The 19,469-nt window shown below is 44.8% G+C and overlaps 1 protein-coding gene across 4 annotated transcripts in view; it reads right to left on the bottom strand.

Moving 5' to 3' along the window:
- Positions 1-19,254, bottom strand: part of CLPB (ClpB family mitochondrial disaggregase) — a 148,752-nt gene extending 129,498 nt beyond the window's left edge. Inside the window, exons 1-2 of one of the 4 annotated variants that reach the window (XM_007463002.1) lie at positions 18,691-19,198; positions 15,147-15,198 (exon numbers count right to left, since the gene is read on the bottom strand). In XM_007463002.1, the coding sequence (XP_007463064.1) occupies positions 15,147-15,198; positions 18,691-19,093 (455 nt within the window). In that variant the 5' untranslated portion in view covers positions 19,094-19,198. Of the gene's footprint in view, positions 1-15,146; positions 15,199-18,690 lie in introns of all 4 variants that reach the window. The other 3 variants (XM_007463004.1, XM_007463003.1, XM_007463005.1) reach the window with 3 other exon arrangements.
- Between the last annotated feature and the right edge of the window lie 215 nt (positions 19,255-19,469).

Raw genomic sequence — 19,469 nt, 5'->3', positions numbered from 1 at the left:
CTTGTTTTCTCAGACTGACAGCCGGGAGTCAAACCTTGTTTTCTCAGATTCTGAATTCCTTACTGACAGGATTCCTGCCAGTGATATGAAAACCTCTCCAGCAAACCCACTGACAGAGTCACAAGAAGAGAACCACTTATGGCCTTAGGAGGACTTTGGGCCTGGGACCACTGCTCCAAAGAGAGGAGAGGGAAGGAAGCAGGATGTAGAAGAGCCTTAAAGTTCGAAAGCCAGATTTTCTGAGGAGGCTTTTCAAACAGGACAGAGAGAGCAGAACTGTGAGGAAAATGGCTAAAGTGAATATGCTAATCCCAGTAACATATTAGTTTGACTATTTTTAATATTCTTAGATTTCTCTATGTTCCTCAGTTTCCAAGAAAACTCCACGGGAAAAAATCCAAATAGTTCCAGTCACGCTGACAGGATTTGTGTTATGACCATGATTGAGCTGGGACTTTGGAGAAGAAGCACTTGGGCCACAGCAATAGTGGTGGGGAGATACAGCCTGACAGCTGATCCTGCTGAGGAGCCCTGGGGGACAGCAGTTTTGTGGTCTCACTGCCTCCGTGGCTAGATCAGTGCCTAAGAAGATGCTGGCATACACAAGCTGGTAGGCACTCAGATTGGTTCCTAATGTTTCTCAGCAATAAGAACGGTTGCTGAAGCGGGCAGACAGCAGAAGCAAGAACTACAATCCTGCAGCCTGTGGAATGAAAACCACATTGACAGAAAGACAGACAAAATGAAAAAGCAGAGGACTATGTACCAGATGAAGGAACAAGATAAAACCCCAGAAAAACAACTAAATGAAGTGGAGATAGGCAACCTTCCAGGAAAAGAATTCAGAATAATGGTAGTGAAGATGATCCAGGACCTCGGAAAAAGAATGGAGGCAAAGATTGAGAAGATGCAAGAAATGTTTAACAAAGACCTAGAAGAATTAAAGAACAAACAGAGATGAACAATACAACATCTGAAAAGAAAAATACACTAGAAGGAGTCAATAGCAGAATAACTGAGGCAGAAGAATGGATAAGTGACCTGGAAGACAGAATGGTGGAATTCACTGCTGCAGAACAGAATAAAGAAAAAAGAATGAAAAGAAATGAAGACAGCCTAAGAGACCTCTGGGACAACATTAAGTGCACCAACATTCGCATTATAGGGGTCCCCGAAGGAAAAGAGAGGGAGAAAGAACCCAAGAAAATATTTGAAGAGATTATAGTCGAAAACTTGCCTAACATGGGAAAGGAAATGGGCACCCAAGTCCAGGAAGCACAGAGAGTCCCAGGCAGGATAAACCCAAGGAGAAACACACCGAGACACATACTAATCAAATTGAACAAAATTAAAGACAAAGAAAAATTATTAAAAGCAACAAGGGAAAAAAACCAAATAACATACAAAGGAACTCCCATAAGGTTAACAACTGATTTCTCAGCAGAAACTCTACAAGCCAGAAGGGAATGGCATGATATATTTAAAGTGATGAAAGGGAAGAACCTACAACCAAGATTACTCTACCCGGCAACGATCTCATTCAGATTCGGCAACGATCTCATTCAGATTTGACAGAGAAATCAAAAGCTTTACAGATAAGCGAAAGCTAAGAGAATTCAGCACCACCAAACCAGCTCTACAACAAATGCTAAAGGAACTTCTCTAAGTGGGAAACACAAGAGAAGAAAAGTACCTACAAAAACAAACCCAAGACAATTAAGAAAACGGTTAATAGGAACACACATATCGATAATTACCTTAAATGTGAATGGATTAAATGTTCCAACCAAAAGACAAAGGCTCACTGAATGGATACAAAAACAAGACCCATAAATGTGCTGTGTACACTAGACCCACTTCAGACCTAGGGACATATACAGACTGAAAGTTAGGGGGAGGAAAAAGGTATTCCATGCAAGTGGAAATCAAGAGAAAGCTGGAGTAGCAATACTCATATCAGATATAATAGACTTTAAAATAAAGACTATTACAAGAGACAAGGAAGGACACTACATAATGATCAAGGGATCAATCCAAGAAGAAGATATAACAATTGTAAATATTATGCACCCGACAAAGGAGCACCTCAATACGTAAGACAAATGCTAACAGCTATAAAAGAGGAAACTGACATAGGAGCATCTCAATGCATAAGACAAATGCTAACAGCTATAAAAGAGGAAATCGACAGTAACACAATAATAGTGGGGGACTTTAACACCTCACTTACACCAATGGACAGATCATCCAAACAGAAAATATATAAGGAAACACAAGCTTTAAATGACACAATAGATGAGATAGATTTAATTGATATTTATAGGACATTCCATCCAAAACCAGCAGATTACACTTTCTTCTCAAGTGCACACAGAACATTCTCCAGGACAGATCATATCTTGGGTCACAAATCAAGCCTTGGTAAATTTAAGAAACTTGAAATCATATCAAGCATCTTTTCCGACCACAACACTATGAGATTAGAAATTACAGGGAAAAAAACGTACAAAAACACAAACACATGGAGGCTAAAAAATATGTTACTAAATAACCAAGAGATCACTGAAGAAATCAAAGAGGAAATAAAAAAAATACCTAGAGACAAATGACAAAAAAAAATGACGATCCAAAACCTATGGGATGCAGCAATAGCAGTTGTAAGAGGGAAGTTTATAGCAATACAATCCTACCCCAAGAAACAAGAAAAATCTCAAATAAACAATCTAACCTTACACCTAATGGAGCTAGAGAAAGAAGAACAAACAAAACCCAAAGTTAGTAGAAGGAAAGAAATCATAAAGATCAGAGCAGAAATAAATGAAATAGAAACAAAGAAAACAACAGCAAAGATCAATAAAACTAAAAGCTGGTTCTTTGAGAAGATAAACAAAATTGATAAACCTTTAGCCAGACTCATCAAGAAAAAGAGGGAGAGGACTCAAACCAATAAAATTAGAAAAAGGCGAAGTTACAATGGACACCGCAGAAATACAAAGCATCATAAGAGACTACTACAAGCAACTTTATGCCAATAAAATGGACAACCTGGCAGAAATGGAGAAATTCTTAGAAAGGTATAACCCTCCAAGACTGAACCAGGAAGAAATAGAAAATATGAACAGACCAATCACAAGTAATGAAATTGAAAATGATTAAAAATCTTCCAACAGAAGTCCAGGACCAGATGGCTTCACAGGTGAATTCTATCAAACATTTAGAGAAGAGCTAACACCCATCCTTCTCAAACTCTTCCAAAAATTTGCAGAGGAAGGAACACTCCCGAACTCATTCTATGAGGCCACCATCACCCTGATGCCAAAACCAGACAAACATTACTACAAAAAAAGAAAATTACAGACCAATATCACTGATGAATATAGATGCAAAAATCCTCAACAAAATACTAGCAAACAGAATCCAACAACACATTAAAAGGATCATACACCATGATCAAGTGGGATTTATCCCAGGGATGCAAGGATTCTTCAGTATACACAAATCAATCAGTGTGATACACCATATTAACAAGTTGAAGAAGAAAAACCATATGATCATCTCAATAGATGCAGAAAAAGCTTTTGACAAAATTCAACACCCATTTATGCTAAAAACTCTCCAGAAAGTGGGCACAGAGGGAACCTACCTCAACATAATAAAGGCCATATATGACAAACGCACAGCAAACATCATTCTCAATGGTGAAAAACTGAAAGCATTTCCTCTAAGATCAGGAACAAGACAAGGATGTCCACTCTCACCACTATTACTCAACACAGTTTTGGAAGTCCTAGCCACGGCAGTCGGAGAAGAAAAAGAAATAAAAGGAATACAAATTGGAAAAGAAGTAAAACTGTCACTGTTTGCAGATGACATGATACTATACATAGAGAACCCTAAAGATGCCACCAGAAAACTACTAGAGCTAATCAATGAATTTGGTGAAGCTGCAGGACACAAAATTAATGCACAGAAATCTCGTGCATTCCTATACACTAACAACGAAAGATCAGAAAGAGAAATTAAGGAAACAATCCCATTCACCATTGCAACAAAAAGAATAAAATACCTAGGAATTAAAAAAAAAAAAAAAGAATGGTTGCTGAGCAGCTGAGCACATCAATCCCCTCTCAACCACCCCTGCCCCGCCCCCAACTCAGCTGTCACTGCTGTTAGAATAAGACAAAGCTCCTTACTATAGACAGCCTCCAATGCCTTGCAAGACCTGCTTATTCTCTAAGCTCCTGGCACCCCCCTCTGAGCTGCAGTCCCATCAGCCTTTTTCAGTCCTTCACACCTGCTGCTGTTCCTCCTGCCACGGGGCCTCTATAAACAAAAGTTCCTTCTGCCAGGAAAGCTCTTTTTATCCTTCTCCACCTAGGTTAATTCTTTCTCTCCTTCACTTCGGACTCAAGCTTCCTCTGGGAAGCTTTCCCTGACCAGAGGAAATCTCTCAGAGGCACTCAGGGTTCTCCATACCATTCCTTTGCAGCATTTGTCACAGTTGTAATTTCATATTTGCATGATTAACGTCTGACTAGGCTTTAAGTTTCGAGGTGAGGTCTGTACATTTTTGGCTTACCACTGATCCATCAGGGCCTAGCACAGTGCCAGCACACAGCAGGCACTATTTGTTGAATGAATAAATGACTGAACTAATTCACCATTTTTATTTTTTTCATAGGGGATGTCAGTTCCTCCATTTACAGGTTTATTATGACTGTAAATAACTGTTAACGTCTGCCTAACTCTTACCATTCACCACTTTTACAATTCTCAATAAGTATTTGTTAACTGTTTACATGAACAGAGATGAACAACACAGCAATGGTCTCCCACCTCTGAAACTCACAGTACTGTGAGAGAGACAGAGAGAGAGAGAGAGAGAGAGAGAGAGAGAGAGAGAGACAGAGAGAGAGAGAGAGACACACAGACAGAGAGAGACAGAGAGAGAGAGACAGAGACAGAGAAAGAAGGAAACAGATGACCCATCCCAAAAGAGGGTGATAAGTGCTACCTAGAGGGCTAGGGAAGGCTTCCCTGAAGACGTGACACTGATGAACCAAAGGATGGGTAATTTTCTAGACCTCAAGAGTTCACCTGCCTGGAACTCTCACGAGATCCTGGGAGGGTGGCCTGTGAAGTTATCTTACAGTCGAGGTCACTGAGGAAGTTAAGGGACTACCATACAGCCAAGGACCAGTGGGGCCAGCACTAGAGGCTCAATCCCAGGGCTGGGCTCCCCTTCAGGGGCATCCCTACTTTCCCCAAGCCACCCCAGTAAGCCCTGGCTGTTCTCTGCTCCTCAGCTTGGCCAACCACCTGACTCTGCTGGGGTTCTCAGCAGCTGACTGGCTGTTTCCACAACTCACCTACTCTTGAAGTTCATAAAAAGCTCCTAACCCAATCTTCCCCAGTTGCTTTCCATCACCAGGGAGCAAGCACCCAGAGACTCAGTAAGTCCACACCTCAGAAAAGGTGCCAGGCCCTGGACCACTCTGCAAAATTGCTTGTTTGGTGAAGGCCCACTTGAGCAAGCCCTGGTGTTTTAGTGTGTGATTTGGACCCTCCCCAAAGGGCTCAATTTTTTCTGTAAAGCTTAACCATGAGAATTATATTTCAGAGTTCTCAGTGGGAAGCCCATTAACAAGATTTGTAAACTAAGATTCAAAAAGGGAGGGTCTATTACCTACTAAGGGTCATAGAGACAGTTACTGTGACAGAAGTGGAACCTAGGTCTTGTTTTCTTTATTTAATAATCTTCACTTTAATGCCAATTATTTATATAAGAGAACCAATGAGAATTAATTTCTGACAGTATTATTTTAAATAAAAAATATCATCTTTAAAGTTATGTGATGATGTTAACAGATGAGGTTTGTAATATATTTTAAATACATACTGCTCTTCTCTCTAAAATCCAAGCCAGCTATTTAGTGACAAATTCAGTGGCAAACTTTAATAACTTCAGTCAAACTTTAGTAACTTTTCTATCAGCGACTGATTCTGTCTCCTGAATAATAATGAACTTAGTAATTCCAGGGTAATACAGTGACTAGAACGGTCTAGGTTTAAATCCTGTCTCTGCTGGCCTTCTTCCTGACTCTCTGTCCTTGTTTCCTTATCTATAAAGTGGAGGTAATGATATCTAGCTCTTGGGATTGTTATAAGCATATACTTAAAGAGCTTAGAATTGTGCCTGGCACATTACAAGTATTCAATTACTGCTAGCTGTTATTTTTTTTTTTAACATCTTTATTGGAGTATAATTGCTTTACAATGTTGTGTTAGTTTCTGCTGCATAACAAAGTGAATCAGCTATACATATACATATATCCCCATATCCTCTCCCTCTTGTGTCTCCCTCCCACCCTCCCTATGCCACCCCTCCAGGTAGTCACAAAGCACAGAGCTGATCTCCCTGTGCTATGTGGTTGCTTCCCACTAGCTATCTATTTTATATTTGGTAGTGTATATATATGCCTGCCACTCTCTCACTTTGTCCCAGCTTACCCTTCTCCCTCCCTGTGTCCTCAAGTCCATTCTCTAAATCTGCATCTTTATTCCTATCCTGCCCCTAGGTTCTTCAGAATGTTTTTTTTTTCTTCTTAGATTCCATATATATGTGTTAGCATACGGTATTTGTTTTTCTCTTTCTGACTTCATTCTGTATGACAGTCTCTAGGTCCATCCACCTCACTGCAAATAACTCAATTTCGTTTCTTTTTATGGCTGAGTAATATTCCATTGTATATATGCGCCACATCTTCTCTATCCATTCATCTGTCGATGGATACTTAGGGTGTTTCCATGTCCTGGCTACTGTAAATAGTGCTGCAATGAACATTGTGGTACATGACTCTTTTTGAATTATGGGAACCCAGGTCTTCTAATCCTAAAAACCTTGTATTCTTTCTGTAACATTATGCTGCTTTCCAACATCCCAGAATTCAAAAAAACCTGTGTGGGTTATACCCTAGCATTCAAAAAATGCTCTCAACAAGCATCAGATTATGAGTGATGCCAGTTAGGCCTTGACCTTTGGCCTAGGATAAAGCTTTTGTTTCAACCTACTGCAAGCCACAAGAACATTTACATATTTACTGGTTAAGAGAGTCAGATGTTTTGGTTGCTCTGATGCCATCATTAATATCTTCCCATCAAGCCAAAATGATACAACAATCAATAGACAGACAGCCTCCCTGAGGCCCCGAGACAGCCAAATGTATTTACCAGCCAGGGTTTTTGTTAATTAGATAAAATCCCTGGATCAATATGCAGAACATTTACCTATACTGTAACTAAGCACATTTGGGACACCTTAATCCTGGCACATGGACAGCAAGTGCCTCAAGCCCCAAGCTGGGGCATCTGGGGACAAGAACCAAACCAAGCCATCAATGCAGAGCTAGAATAAATGTGTTTAGCCTTCAACAAAACCCAACCCTTTCTTCTTTCCTGTGTTGCAAATCAAACCAGACTTTTTCCCAAAGGTATCTAGTAAAAAACTTTTAACTGGTATGAAGTACTTTATTGTCTAAAACCATCAAACCAGAAATCAAAACAAGATGTCAAAACAATCTCTAAACCGATCATTGAGGCAGCATGCTATATATAGCGGGAAGAGTCAGAAAGACCCATTCAACTGCCTAGTTGACCCCTCCACTTGAATATCTCACTGAAACGTTAAACTCTGCATGTTCAAAACTGAACTCATCATTTTCTTCCAACCCAGTCCTCCTCTAGGATCTTCATCTCAGCGAATGGTAACAGCATCTCCACAGCTGATCAAGCCAGAAAACGGAAATTCATTCTTAACACCTTCTTCTCCTTAATCAACCATATCCAATTCTATTCATTCATTCATTCAAGATTCACATATTGAGTACCTACTACATACCAGGTACTGACACTGTTCTACACATCACCAAGTCCTGTCTAGCTTACCTCCTCCATCTCTGCTACTGACATCTTACTTCAAGTCACCACCTGCCATCATCCTCTCTGGTCTGGACTACTCCAGTCACTTTCAACAGGTCTTCTGCATCCACCACAGCTCTATCAATCTATTCTCCACAGAGCAGCCAGAGTGATCTTTTAAAATTACAGATCTAGATCATGTCACCATGTATGTGTCTTTTTCTCTCACATACACACACCTTAAAATTCTTCAATGGCTGCCCACTGTTCTTAGTAAAAATAAAAATCATTAACTTGGCCAACAGATCCAGTGTGATATGGTCCTTGCTTAACTTTCCAACTTTATTTCACACCCTCTCTTACTCTCTAGAGTCCAGTCATACTGGCCTTCTCTAGTTCCTTCACATCTTTGCTTGACTCAGGGCCTTCTACCTACTGCCCTTCTACTAACACAATGTTTTAGTTTTCTCTACATCCTTCAGAGTTCACTTCAATCTCACTCAGATGCTTTGCCTTACTGACAACATACCCCACCCCTAACCCCTCCTATACTCAAGGTTAGATTCCCAAGTGTCTTGTACTTCATTTTTTAAAGAGTTTTATTAAGATATAATTCACAGGACTTCCCTGGCAGTCCAGTGGTTAGGATTCCGTGCTTCCACTGCAGGGGGCACAGGTTCAATCCCTGGTTGGGGATCTAAGAGTCCACATGCCGTGAGGCACAGCCAAAAAATAAATTAAACAAATATTAAAAAAATTCTCCTCTAGGGCTTCCCTGATGGTGCAGTGGTTGAGAGTCCGCCTGCCAATGCAGGGGACACGGGTTCGTGCCCCAGTCCGGGAGGATCCCACATGCCGCGGATCGCCTGGGCCCGTGAGCTATGGTGGCTGAGCCTGTGTGTCCGGAGCCTGTGCTCCGCAACGGGAGAGGCCACAACAGTGAAAGGCCTGTGTACCACAAAAAAACAAAACAAAACAAAACAACAACAATAAAAACTCTCCTCTAAAAAAAAAAAAGAAATAAAAAAGATATAATTCACATACCATAAAATCCATCCATTAAAAGTACACAACTCAATTGTTCTTAGAAGATTCAGAGTTGTGTGATCTTGACTACTAACCTCAGAACATTTTCATTAGCCCAGAAAGAAACTCTGGACCCACTCGCAGTCACCCCCTATGCCCTCCCAACCCCAGCTTCTCCAGTCCTTGGCAATCACCAATCTACTTTGTCTCTATGGATTTGTCTGTTCTGGACATTTTATGTAAATTGAATCATATAATATGTGGTCTTTTGTGTCTGGCTTCTTTCACTTAGCATAATGCTAAGGTTCATTCATGTTATAGCATATACCTAGCAGTACTTCATTTCTTTGTACTGATAAATAATATTCCACTGTATGGCTATACCATATTTTTATTTATCCATTGATCAGTTAATAGACTTTGGAGTTGTTTCCCTCTTTAGGCTACTATGAATAATGCTGCTGTGAACGTTCATGTACAAGTACATTAATATACATGTTTTCATTTCTCTGCAGTACATACCTAGGAGTAGACTTGCTGGATCATAAGGTAACTCTATCTTTAATATTTTGAAGAATTGCCAACTGTTTTCCAAAGCAGTTACACCATTTCACATTCCCACCAGTAATATATGAGGATTCCAATTTCTCCACATTCTTACCAACACTTGCTATTATATCTTTCTGATTACAGCCACCCTAATGGGTGAGAAGCAGTATCTCATTGTGGCTTTGATTAGCATCACCCTAATGCTAATGATGTTTGGCATCTTTTCACACGCTTATCGGTCATTTGAAAATCTTTTTCAGAAAAATGTCTATTCAGATCCTTTGTCCATTTTTAAATTGGGTTAACTTTTTTATTCTTGAGTTGTAAGAGTTCTTTACATATTCTGGATGCAAATCTCATATAATTTGCAAATATTTTCTCCTTTTCTGTGGGAGAGTCTTTTCACCTTCTTAAAAGTGTCCTTTGAACACAAATGTTTTTAATTTCCATGAAGTCCAATTTATCTAATTTTTTCTTTGGTTTCCTATGCTTTTGGTGCCATATCTAAGAAGGCTTTGCCTAGCCCACAATCACAAAGATTTAATCCTATGTTTTCTTCTAAGAGTTTTATAGTTTTAGCTCTTACATTTAGATCTATGATCCATTTTGAGTTAATTTTTGTGTAAAGGTGAGGTAGGGCTCCAACTGCATTTTTTTGCATGTGGATGTCCAGTTGTCCCAGCACCATTTGTTGAAGAGACAAACTGTTCATCACTTTGAAGTACATAATTATAATTGCATAATTAGTCACCTGGCTCCCGGTTAGACTGTAAGTACCAAGAGGACAGGAACTGTGCCAATCTTGTTCACCACTGTACCTCCAGCACTCAGTCCAACGCCTAGCTCCTAATAAGCAGTCATATATATTGGTTGAACTAAGTAATAATTCTATTATTAATAATGAACACTCAACAACTCTATAAGTTATAGGTACTATCATTTCCATGTTACTTAGTCTTATAGAAGTTAGGCAACTTGTGCCTTGGTTTGCTGCTTCTCGATTTTTGACTCCCTCTTCACCTGAGAAGAGGGTCAATGAGCTCCTCCAGAGCAAGGACTGCTTCCCCTTCCTCATTTTGTTGCCACCAACACAAATTCAGCTCAGGGCTAGGCACAACGGACAGGCTGGACAGATGAGTGACTGAGGGACAAATGGACAATGCTCTCCATGACCAGGTCCCTTCCTATCTCCAGTCTCTCCTGGCCTCAGGCTGTGATCCAGCAACACCAAACAGTATATAATTTCCCCTCCTCACCACACACTCTAGGCTGTTTCCTGCCTCAGTGCTATCACTTACACTGTTCCCTTTGCCTGGAACGCCTTCTCCTTCTATTTGCTAAGCCCTCCTGATATTTTAAGACTCTAATCTTTTCCACTAGGAAGTGTCTGAGAGGTGTCATTTCCTCTAGGACATCTCTGGTCCCCCAGGTTGATTAGTGGTATATCCTGGCCTCTTGTCTCAGCACTGATCACACTGTGTTACCACAGTCTTCCCCAGACTCCTTCACTGAGGGCAGGAATCATGAGTGGTCAGATGTCCCCTGTGCCAAGTATACAACCCAGCATATGACAGGTGCTCAGTAAAATTCTTTCAAATGAACAAATGAATCCTGGAGAGAAAGGGTAGGCAGTCTGCAGTCCAAGATTGACACCATCAGACTTCCTTCTTTTAAAAAGCGCTTGGCAGATGGAAACAACTGAGTTAAGCACTCAGCAGAGGGCTTTCTGGTGGCACAAAGATTGACACCATCAGACTTCCTTCTTTTAAAAAGCGCTTGGCAGATGGAAACAACTGAGTTAAGCACTCAGCAGAGGGCTTTCCTGGTGGCACAGTGGTTAAGAATCTGCCTGCCAATGCAGGGGACATGGGTTCAAGCCCTGGTCCGGGAAGATCCCACATGCCGCAGAGCAACTAAGCCTGTGCGCCACAACTACTGAGCCTGCGTTCTAGAGCCCGCGAGCCACAACTACTGAAGCCCGCGCGTCTACAGCCTGTGCTCCGCAACAAGAGAATCCATCGCAACGAGAAGCCAGCGCACCACAACAAAGAGTAGCCCCCGCTCGCCGCAACCAGAGAAAAGCCTGTGCACAGCAACAAAGACCCAACACAGCCAAAAATAAAATAAATAAAATTTTAAAAAACCAACAAAAAAAAGCACTCAGCAAAGGCCCAGCTCCCTGCCGGGAGAAGGGAAGTGGGTAGGGGTATAGTCTTTCACCCAAGTTTGTTCGAAAGGAAATGTGATCTCCACTGGGAGAACAGGAGGCCTCACTTCTGCCAGCCCCGACAGCTCCTCACATGGCTCAGTCCAAGGTTGGACAGATGTGCCTTCAGACTGCCCTGTGCCCTAGGTTTCGGGTGAGTGGATCCTGAGCCCAGAAGCCAGGCCTGGGTTTGGGCTGAGCCCAGAAGCAGGGCCACCTGCTCATGCTGCTGACAAGTGGGACAGGGGCCTCAGGACTGGGCTCCTAAAGAGCGAGACCTGAACTTGCTAACAAGGTTTAAGTGCCTTGGGGGAGGAAGGAAACAGTTGCCACACAGGGAGAAAGGAGGAGAGGACAATGGGAAGAAAAAGGGACCCAGCCTTCCTCTGATATAGCTAGCCAATGGGGGTATGGAAATAAGACTCTGGATTGTCTACTTCAGGTTTGCTGAAAAGTCAGTAAAAAGCAGCTTTCCGCAACTTTCACTGTGCTGGAGAAGAGGATAAGACATGTGGGAAACCAGACCTTGTCCCTGCCCTGGGGAGGCACACAATCCAGTGGTTTAAGGTGAAGTCTAGCCCAAACCTTCTTAATATAAAAAAGAGTGTGGCGAGTGGCAGAACCTTCCCTGCCCCTTTAGCCAGGCAGGCCCATACCACAAACAGTTAGCCAGCTCTACATAAAACAGGTCAATAGTGTCCACACTTCAGGTGGCTGTCCAGAGCTGTTGGCTTGCTGCGTGAGGATTCCTCATCTGTTCCTGATTTGGGCAGCATGGGAACCACACTGGTTTTCCTGTTCATGGGCTGAGTGCCTCCTCAGTCCTGATGTTCAGCCCTGCTTCTCCCACCTGACCTCCAACCTCTCTTCTAGCAAAGGATTCCTCTCCTGCCATGGCTAACACGGCTCTTCCTAGATGACCCACGTACCTTTCCAGACCAGCAGGCAGGTGTGGGGCAACGGGCAGATCACACTCAGCTGGGAGGAGTCAAGAAAGTCTTCACAAGGGCTGTAGGACTTGAGCTGACACTGGGAGGCTTTAAGCAGAGGGTAATGAGCACCGTGTACAGAGAGCCATCTGTGTGGAGGGCCCATACCTAGAACCTAGGAACTGCAGATTCCAGAGTATCCTTAAAGAAGATGATGAAGTTTCCCACCTCTGAGCAGAAGAGCTTCAGATTGCTGCCCTTCACTATCCAGAGCTCTCCCAAGGCTCTGGGGCCAGCGGAAGGTAGGGGGCCATCAAGGCAGAGACACACACAGCATAGAATCCAGAGAGGGCAAGGAGGAAAGGAGGGTAGAGGACAATATTATTACCAGGTCTGAGTTTTATTCCAAATACTGATTTAACCACACATCATACACATGGTGACCCAACCACGTATAAACTATAGTAAATATTTTTTAAAAATTGAGAATGGAATTCTATCCTGGTATCGGCAGGTCTGTTGGGAAGAACTAAAGGCCAGAACACAGAGGAAGAAATTAGGGGTAGCGTTAAGCACCTGTGCAGAGTCTAGGGCGTAAAAAGGCTAAACAAGGACGTGCAGTAGGAATTCAAGAAAGCTTCCCTCTAGCAAGGGTGGTCGGGCTCTCCCCAACCCTACCAGTAGGTCTAGCTCTCTAAGTGGGAAGAACTGTGATTGGTAGGTTACATGTTTGTTTCCTTGAGACCAGGTGGTGGTGGAGGGGGGAGACTGTCAGTTCTGAGGGGCAGGGTCTGTGCCTTGCTCATCTCTGACCCCCTCACGAGGGGTGAAGGGAGATTCTGATTGAGTCATCATGACCAAGAGAGATAGGACAAGAGGAGGCAGGAGAAAGGCAGGTTAGAGACTGGTGACACACAGGAAAGTCCCTACAGACCCTATCCACACAGGCAAGCATGAATGTTGTGAATCACACACACAACATAAATTCAATCACTTCCTGTAATTTTGGGGCAGGGGTTTACCTGCTAATGAGAAAAATGTGTATTTGAAAGAGCTAAATCAATCAACCCTTGGGGGCTCAATGGAACAGGGTAAACTCAGCCTCCCCTAGGTGATGGAAAGGTGGATTCACAGCACTGCTGCTCTGTAAATGCACTGCCTATACTGGCTCGCCAGAGGAAAGCAGCAGCCTGGCAGCAGTTACCTCAGCAGTCATCAACAGGTGATTAAAGGGTCAGCAAAAGCCTTAAAGGACGGGGCACAGCCACCTTCCGCCCCCTCATGCCATTGTACTGCAGCAGAAGGAAATGAGGCTCATCTGTTTCTGGCCATGCACTGCCTGGAGTTATGAATGGCTCTTATAACAACAAGCTGACATCTGTGCTTGGTTTTAAAGATGCATCATCGCATGTTTATTAAACTATTGCTCCATAATATTTATTTGGCTACAAAACAACTCCCAGCCCATACTTCCAAAAGTGGTTTATTAAAAACTAAGCCTTGAACATTAATACTCAAAAGCACCCTTGAGAATCAATAATAATGCTGCAGATAAAATGCAAGGGAATCAAAGCAGTAAGTCTTGATGGGGGCTGTGACTGCCTTTCAACACTTTCTTGTATGTTCAGGCAACTGGAGTGAGGGACAGCACCAACAGGTGTGCAGCGCTGGGTGCAGTGACAGCCTCTCCAAACACCTGACTTCCTGTTTAAAATGTGGACATAGTGGCAGGGAAGGGAGGGTGTCCTATGGCCACCTAGTTCTATACAAAAGGCAAAAAAATGGCCAAAGTTAGGCCTAATGCGGGCCACTAGTTTCACCAAGAATGAAGCCTCTGCCCCTGAATAACAGCCCCATACTAATGCCCTATGTCTGAGCATCCGTCCAAGACACAGACTCTGCCCTGCCCTGGGCACCAGGCGGAGGCCCGAGTCAAGTCCTGTCCCTGAGCAAGAACAAGTCTCAGATCTAACTGACCAGTGGTCACTAGGGGAACAGCTGAGCCAGGGAGGCTAGAAATGCAGTCAGCCCCTGGGCAGGAGCCCAGCATGTGCACCCAGCCCTGCAGGCAGGCTGCTCTGGCAGAAAGGTCTCTTCCAGCTCCCTCTCAAATCTCCAAGCCTCTCCACTGGTGCCCACCTGCACCCCATCCAGGCAACAAGCAATTACAAGTGACCGATCCCACAGAGAAACAAGAACAAACTGGAAGATTCACTGAAGAACCTACAGGATGTAGAGGAACTCCAAACCACATCCTTCAAAGAACAAAACAGCCAAAGGATCCGGGGATGTTTGGGGCCAGAAAAAAGACACAGGGACTGATTCTCTACCTTAAAATATCTAAGGGTTGACCTGGGCCAAAGGACCCCAAGTGACTTGGTGACTACAAGGAAGTCACAGGGTTCAGTTCCCAGCTCACTGTGAGGATTTCCTCCAAGGCAGAGCCACCGCCAGAGCAAGGGGCCCATCCCACTCAGCCCTCCTGCGTGGGAGAGCAAGGCCTGGGGTATGACACTCACCTGTTGACTTCTTGGACATTGTTGGCTCGAACAGCTTCCACCAGGGCTGCATCTGAAGAGAGAGGGGGCACTGGTCAAATCCCTGGCCAGGACCTACCCCTCAGGGCTGCTTGGAGGGCCCAGTAAGACAGTGGAAATGGAGGCACTTCAGAAACATGGGCTTTAGCAAGTGAAAGGACGCCAAGATATACAAAGAGAAAGCTAGTCATCCCCTGCCTACGTGGTAGCCTCTGTTAACAACTTGTCTTCCACATCTATTAGAGCCCAAATGCTTCACTCTCATCACAAAGGTGATCCAAATAACGTGTTAGTACCACGTGTGGCCTACAGTAAACACTCAGTGTGTGAACTCCTTCACTCTTCTTTAGCTATAAAGCTCTGCAGGTTTATGTGATTATCATTGTTGTTATTAATCATCCCCCTACCTTGCCCCACTTTCTCCCCCCACTTCAGTTTCTCAGCCTAGTTTTGAATCTTGATGTCACAGGTCACAAGCCCAGCAAGAGGGACAGGATAAGGAGGAGCAGGCAGGGATGTGGACCCCTCTGAGAGTGGAGACAGCCTCGACCAGGAGGCCAGGCTCCAATACACTCTGCCCGCTATTCACCATGTGCTATGGCAGCCCCTCTCCCTCTCAACCCCAGCTTCCCTGCTATAAAGCAGAGACAGTAATCCCTGCCCTGATGGCCTCACAAGGATGCTAAAGAAATGAAATAATGGCTGAAAAATCTGCAAACACTCAAGTGCCAAGCCCAACAAAGGGAGATCCAAAGGAGAGGGTTCCAATCAATCCTTTAGGAATCACCAGGCCTAGCAGAAAGGCAGTGTTAAGTCTGGCCTGGCCTGGGCAGCCTATAGGCTGTTGGCACCACCTTGTGGCCATAGGAAAAGCTGCCTGGCTCGAAAAAACTCAAAAGTCAGCAGAGGCACAATTCTTTCCTGGGCCGGTGCAACACTTTGAGCCCAGCTGGTCCGGAGCTCCACTGATGGGCACTGGACAGACTCATACCCATTCCTGCCTCAAGGAGCTCACAGTCCACCCAAGAGAGTCACCCAGTAAAACATGAGAGGAAGCACTGGAGCCAGGTGGAAGTAGCAGACTCGGGCTCCAGTTCTATCTCTGCCACTTACTTTCTGTATGAGCTGACTAACTTACCTAACCTCCTGAGCCTCAGTTTCCTCATGTGTACAATATCCACCTTATCATGCATATGCAAACCAGTCCTGTGGTTCAGACCTATGCATATGCCTCCACCTCACCTCCTGGCCTAGACTGCAGGGCCAGGTCTTTCTTGGTTACCTTCCCCAGTTGTCCTCCCAACATACACCCAGGCATGCTTGGGCAGCCCCTAGCTAGAAGGGAAACAAGCCTTCCTCAGATATTGCTGTATCCACTCTCCCCTCAGTCTTCAAAAAGAAGTGGTCTCTGCAAGGTCACAGAGGGAGTGAGGAATAAGCTAAGATTAGAACCAGGGCCTCCTGGCTCCTAAAGGGCAGTAATGACTGTGCTGCACTGAGGGTCTCAGCTTACAACTCAAAGTAAGGAGACAGGGTAACTGGCAGGTCAGAAAGGTTGAACTGGTCATGGTTTTGATCATTATCTATTTTGGTGAACAGACCCTAGTCTCTTTGCTAGGGTTCATATGCCACAAAGTCCAATCTGGAGCCCCCCAAAAGCTCTAAGGCAAGACCTTGGACACCTTCCCCCAATCCTTCTAAACATACTGGCCTCGGGACATTCCCTGCTCATCAACTTTCCATTGCCTACAGGACAATTCCAACCTTTCCAAACCCTTGTGCCTGATATCCAGACCCCACTCCATCTGCTCTCACCTCATTCCAAAGACCCCCTGTTTTCCAACCAGGCTGGACACTCTGCTAGCCTCTATACATGCCATGCTGACCTGCGACTACTTTATCTTTGTTCCCGGAAACCTCTGCGTAGAATACAAACCATCTCAACGTACATTTACTAAGTACCTACACTAAATACCAGAGACTATGGTGGACAAACAACGTGGAAGTATTAAGGAAAGGAGCTGGTATCAACCTGAAAATATCAAGATGCACTTGCTGCTCTCATGGTACTCACAATATTCACTCTCCTTTTCATCTTTGCCTTATCCTTCAGAACACAAGTTCAAATTCCCCATCCTCCAGGAAGGTCTCCAATCATTCAGGAAGGCTTTCCTGACCCTGTTGGCCTTCTGATCCCCCAACAACACACTGTCAAACCACTCACCAGACCTACAGGTCTAACTGCCTGCACTGTCCCCTTAACTGGCATTGTGTTAAGTTAGGAGTTCTACATTGAGCTCCAAAGTAGGCACACACAGAGTATAAAAATATTGGAAGTAATAGAATCATAAAAATATAATAAAAATATAATTTAATTTTTTAATATTATAAAAATATTGGACGTAATAGAATCATAGCATGCCCAAGCTAGAAGAGCCCTTAGGGGTTCTATTTCAACACCCTCATGTTGTAGATGAGAAAACAGAGGACCACTGAGGAGGAGCAAAACTCCAAAGTCACAACGGAAGTTAGAGGCAGAACCAAAACAAGATCCCAGGTGTCCTTACTCCCCATCCAAGGCCCTTCCTTTATAGCTAGTCACATCTGTTGAATAAACAAATGAATGTCAAGGGAGTCCCTCCTCTTGGTCCAAAATCTCAGAGCTTGGGATGCATGGAATCTAGGAACACCATGCCTTAGTCTTCTCCCTTGAGGAAAAGCTGAGAACCTGAGTAGCTGGACTCACGTAGGCCAGAAGTCTAGCTCTCTGCCTGCTCTCCCAGTCCCTGCTCAGCTCCATGCACCCAGGGGGGATGCCAACCTGGGTCAGCCAGCCCCCATGGTTGCTCTGGGGCTCTACAGAGCCACTTCCTTGTCTTCCTTCTCCTGCCAACTGCCCCACATAGCAAGATCACCCCACGCCTGAGACCAGGCACAGCAAAACCTTAGGAGTCTCCCTGATGGATACACCCACGCTGCTGAACTCCAAGAGGAGTCAAAATAACAGCAATGTCAGAGTACTGAGAAGTCATCCTTCACTGTATAGATGGGGAAACTGAAGCTAGAGAGGAGCAAGGGGCGAGCAGGGCCAAAGCTGGCATTGAAACCAAGTCTCCTCTTCCTTTCTCAGGCCACCTTAAGGAGGGCAACTTCTCTAAACCATCTAATGGTTGCCCTTAAAACACGCGCGGTTCCTTGGAGACCTCTTAAAAGAGGAATTGAACCAGGCGATACGGTAGAGAAAATGCTCCCATTGTACAGATGGACAAAGTGATGCTCAAAGAAGGGAGGCTGACCTGTAATAACTGTATTATTATACAATAATAGTTGTACAATTTGGGAAATTATACAACGCAGAGACACTGAACTCTTCGACCTGCTCTATGACCTGATGATGTCTAGGTCCTACAAAGACTGAGGCTCCGGTGGTCTAAATCTATATGCAACTCCCACCCTCCAAAGATACGGAGTCAGGACACTCCTCCGGCCTCTCACTTCCACAAACCCATACTGTCCCGATAATCACCCTTGTTGGACGGGCTCTTGCTGTAACAGTGTACCACCAGCACCGTCGCCAGCGCCCACACGCCCATTCCGGCCCTGTTGAGGGCCCCATTCCAGCTGTCCTGTCCAGGCAGAGTGTCTTCGGGGCTAGGAAGGCGTCCCCACGTGGCGGCTGCGAGGCAGGGGGTCTCGGTACCTCCTCTCTGGCGCCCCCCAGTGCCTGCCCCTTCTCTTGTGAGTAAGGCCGGCGATCTTCCAGGGCGCCCCCCGATGGTTGCCCTCAGCCACTGAGGCTCCCCGCGTCCCCCGGTGGTCACACTCCGGTCGGTGGCACTCCCACGGCTCCGGAGCGATGGGGACCTAAGCATCTGGAGGAGCAGCCGCGGCGCCGGCGCTGTTCTCCTCAACACCAGGGACCGCAGCATCGTGACAGATGCTTCGATAACCCCCTGGTGCCGGCCCCTCTACTGGCCACGTCCAACATGGCTGCCGCGGCGCGTTCGAAGACGCCGCGTAGTGGAATTACGCACTACTTCACGGGAGTGGTAGTCCACAGCCCTAGATCTTGACGCAGCGGAGGAAAAATTAAACTACACTTCCCAGAAGGCTCTGGAACTTGCGCCAGAATGACTGCCGGCTTACGGGAGCCCGAGGCATGTTGGGAAATGGAGATAGGGCGGGGGGGCGTGGCAAGAAGGGAAACAACCAAGTAGGGGCGCGGCGATCGAGAGTTAAGGTTGAGGGGCTTCCCTGGTGGCGCAATGGTTGGGAGTCCGCCTGCCGATGCAGGGCACACGGGTT

This window comes from Lipotes vexillifer, unplaced genomic scaffold (genome assembly GCF_000442215.2).
Source record: "Lipotes vexillifer unplaced genomic scaffold, Lipotes_vexillifer_v1.1 scaffold557, whole genome shotgun sequence".
Taxonomy (NCBI): domain Eukaryota; kingdom Metazoa; phylum Chordata; class Mammalia; order Artiodactyla; family Lipotidae; genus Lipotes; species Lipotes vexillifer.
Note: the sequence above shows the minus strand (reverse complement) of the source record. Positions and strands in the feature narration are given on the sequence as shown.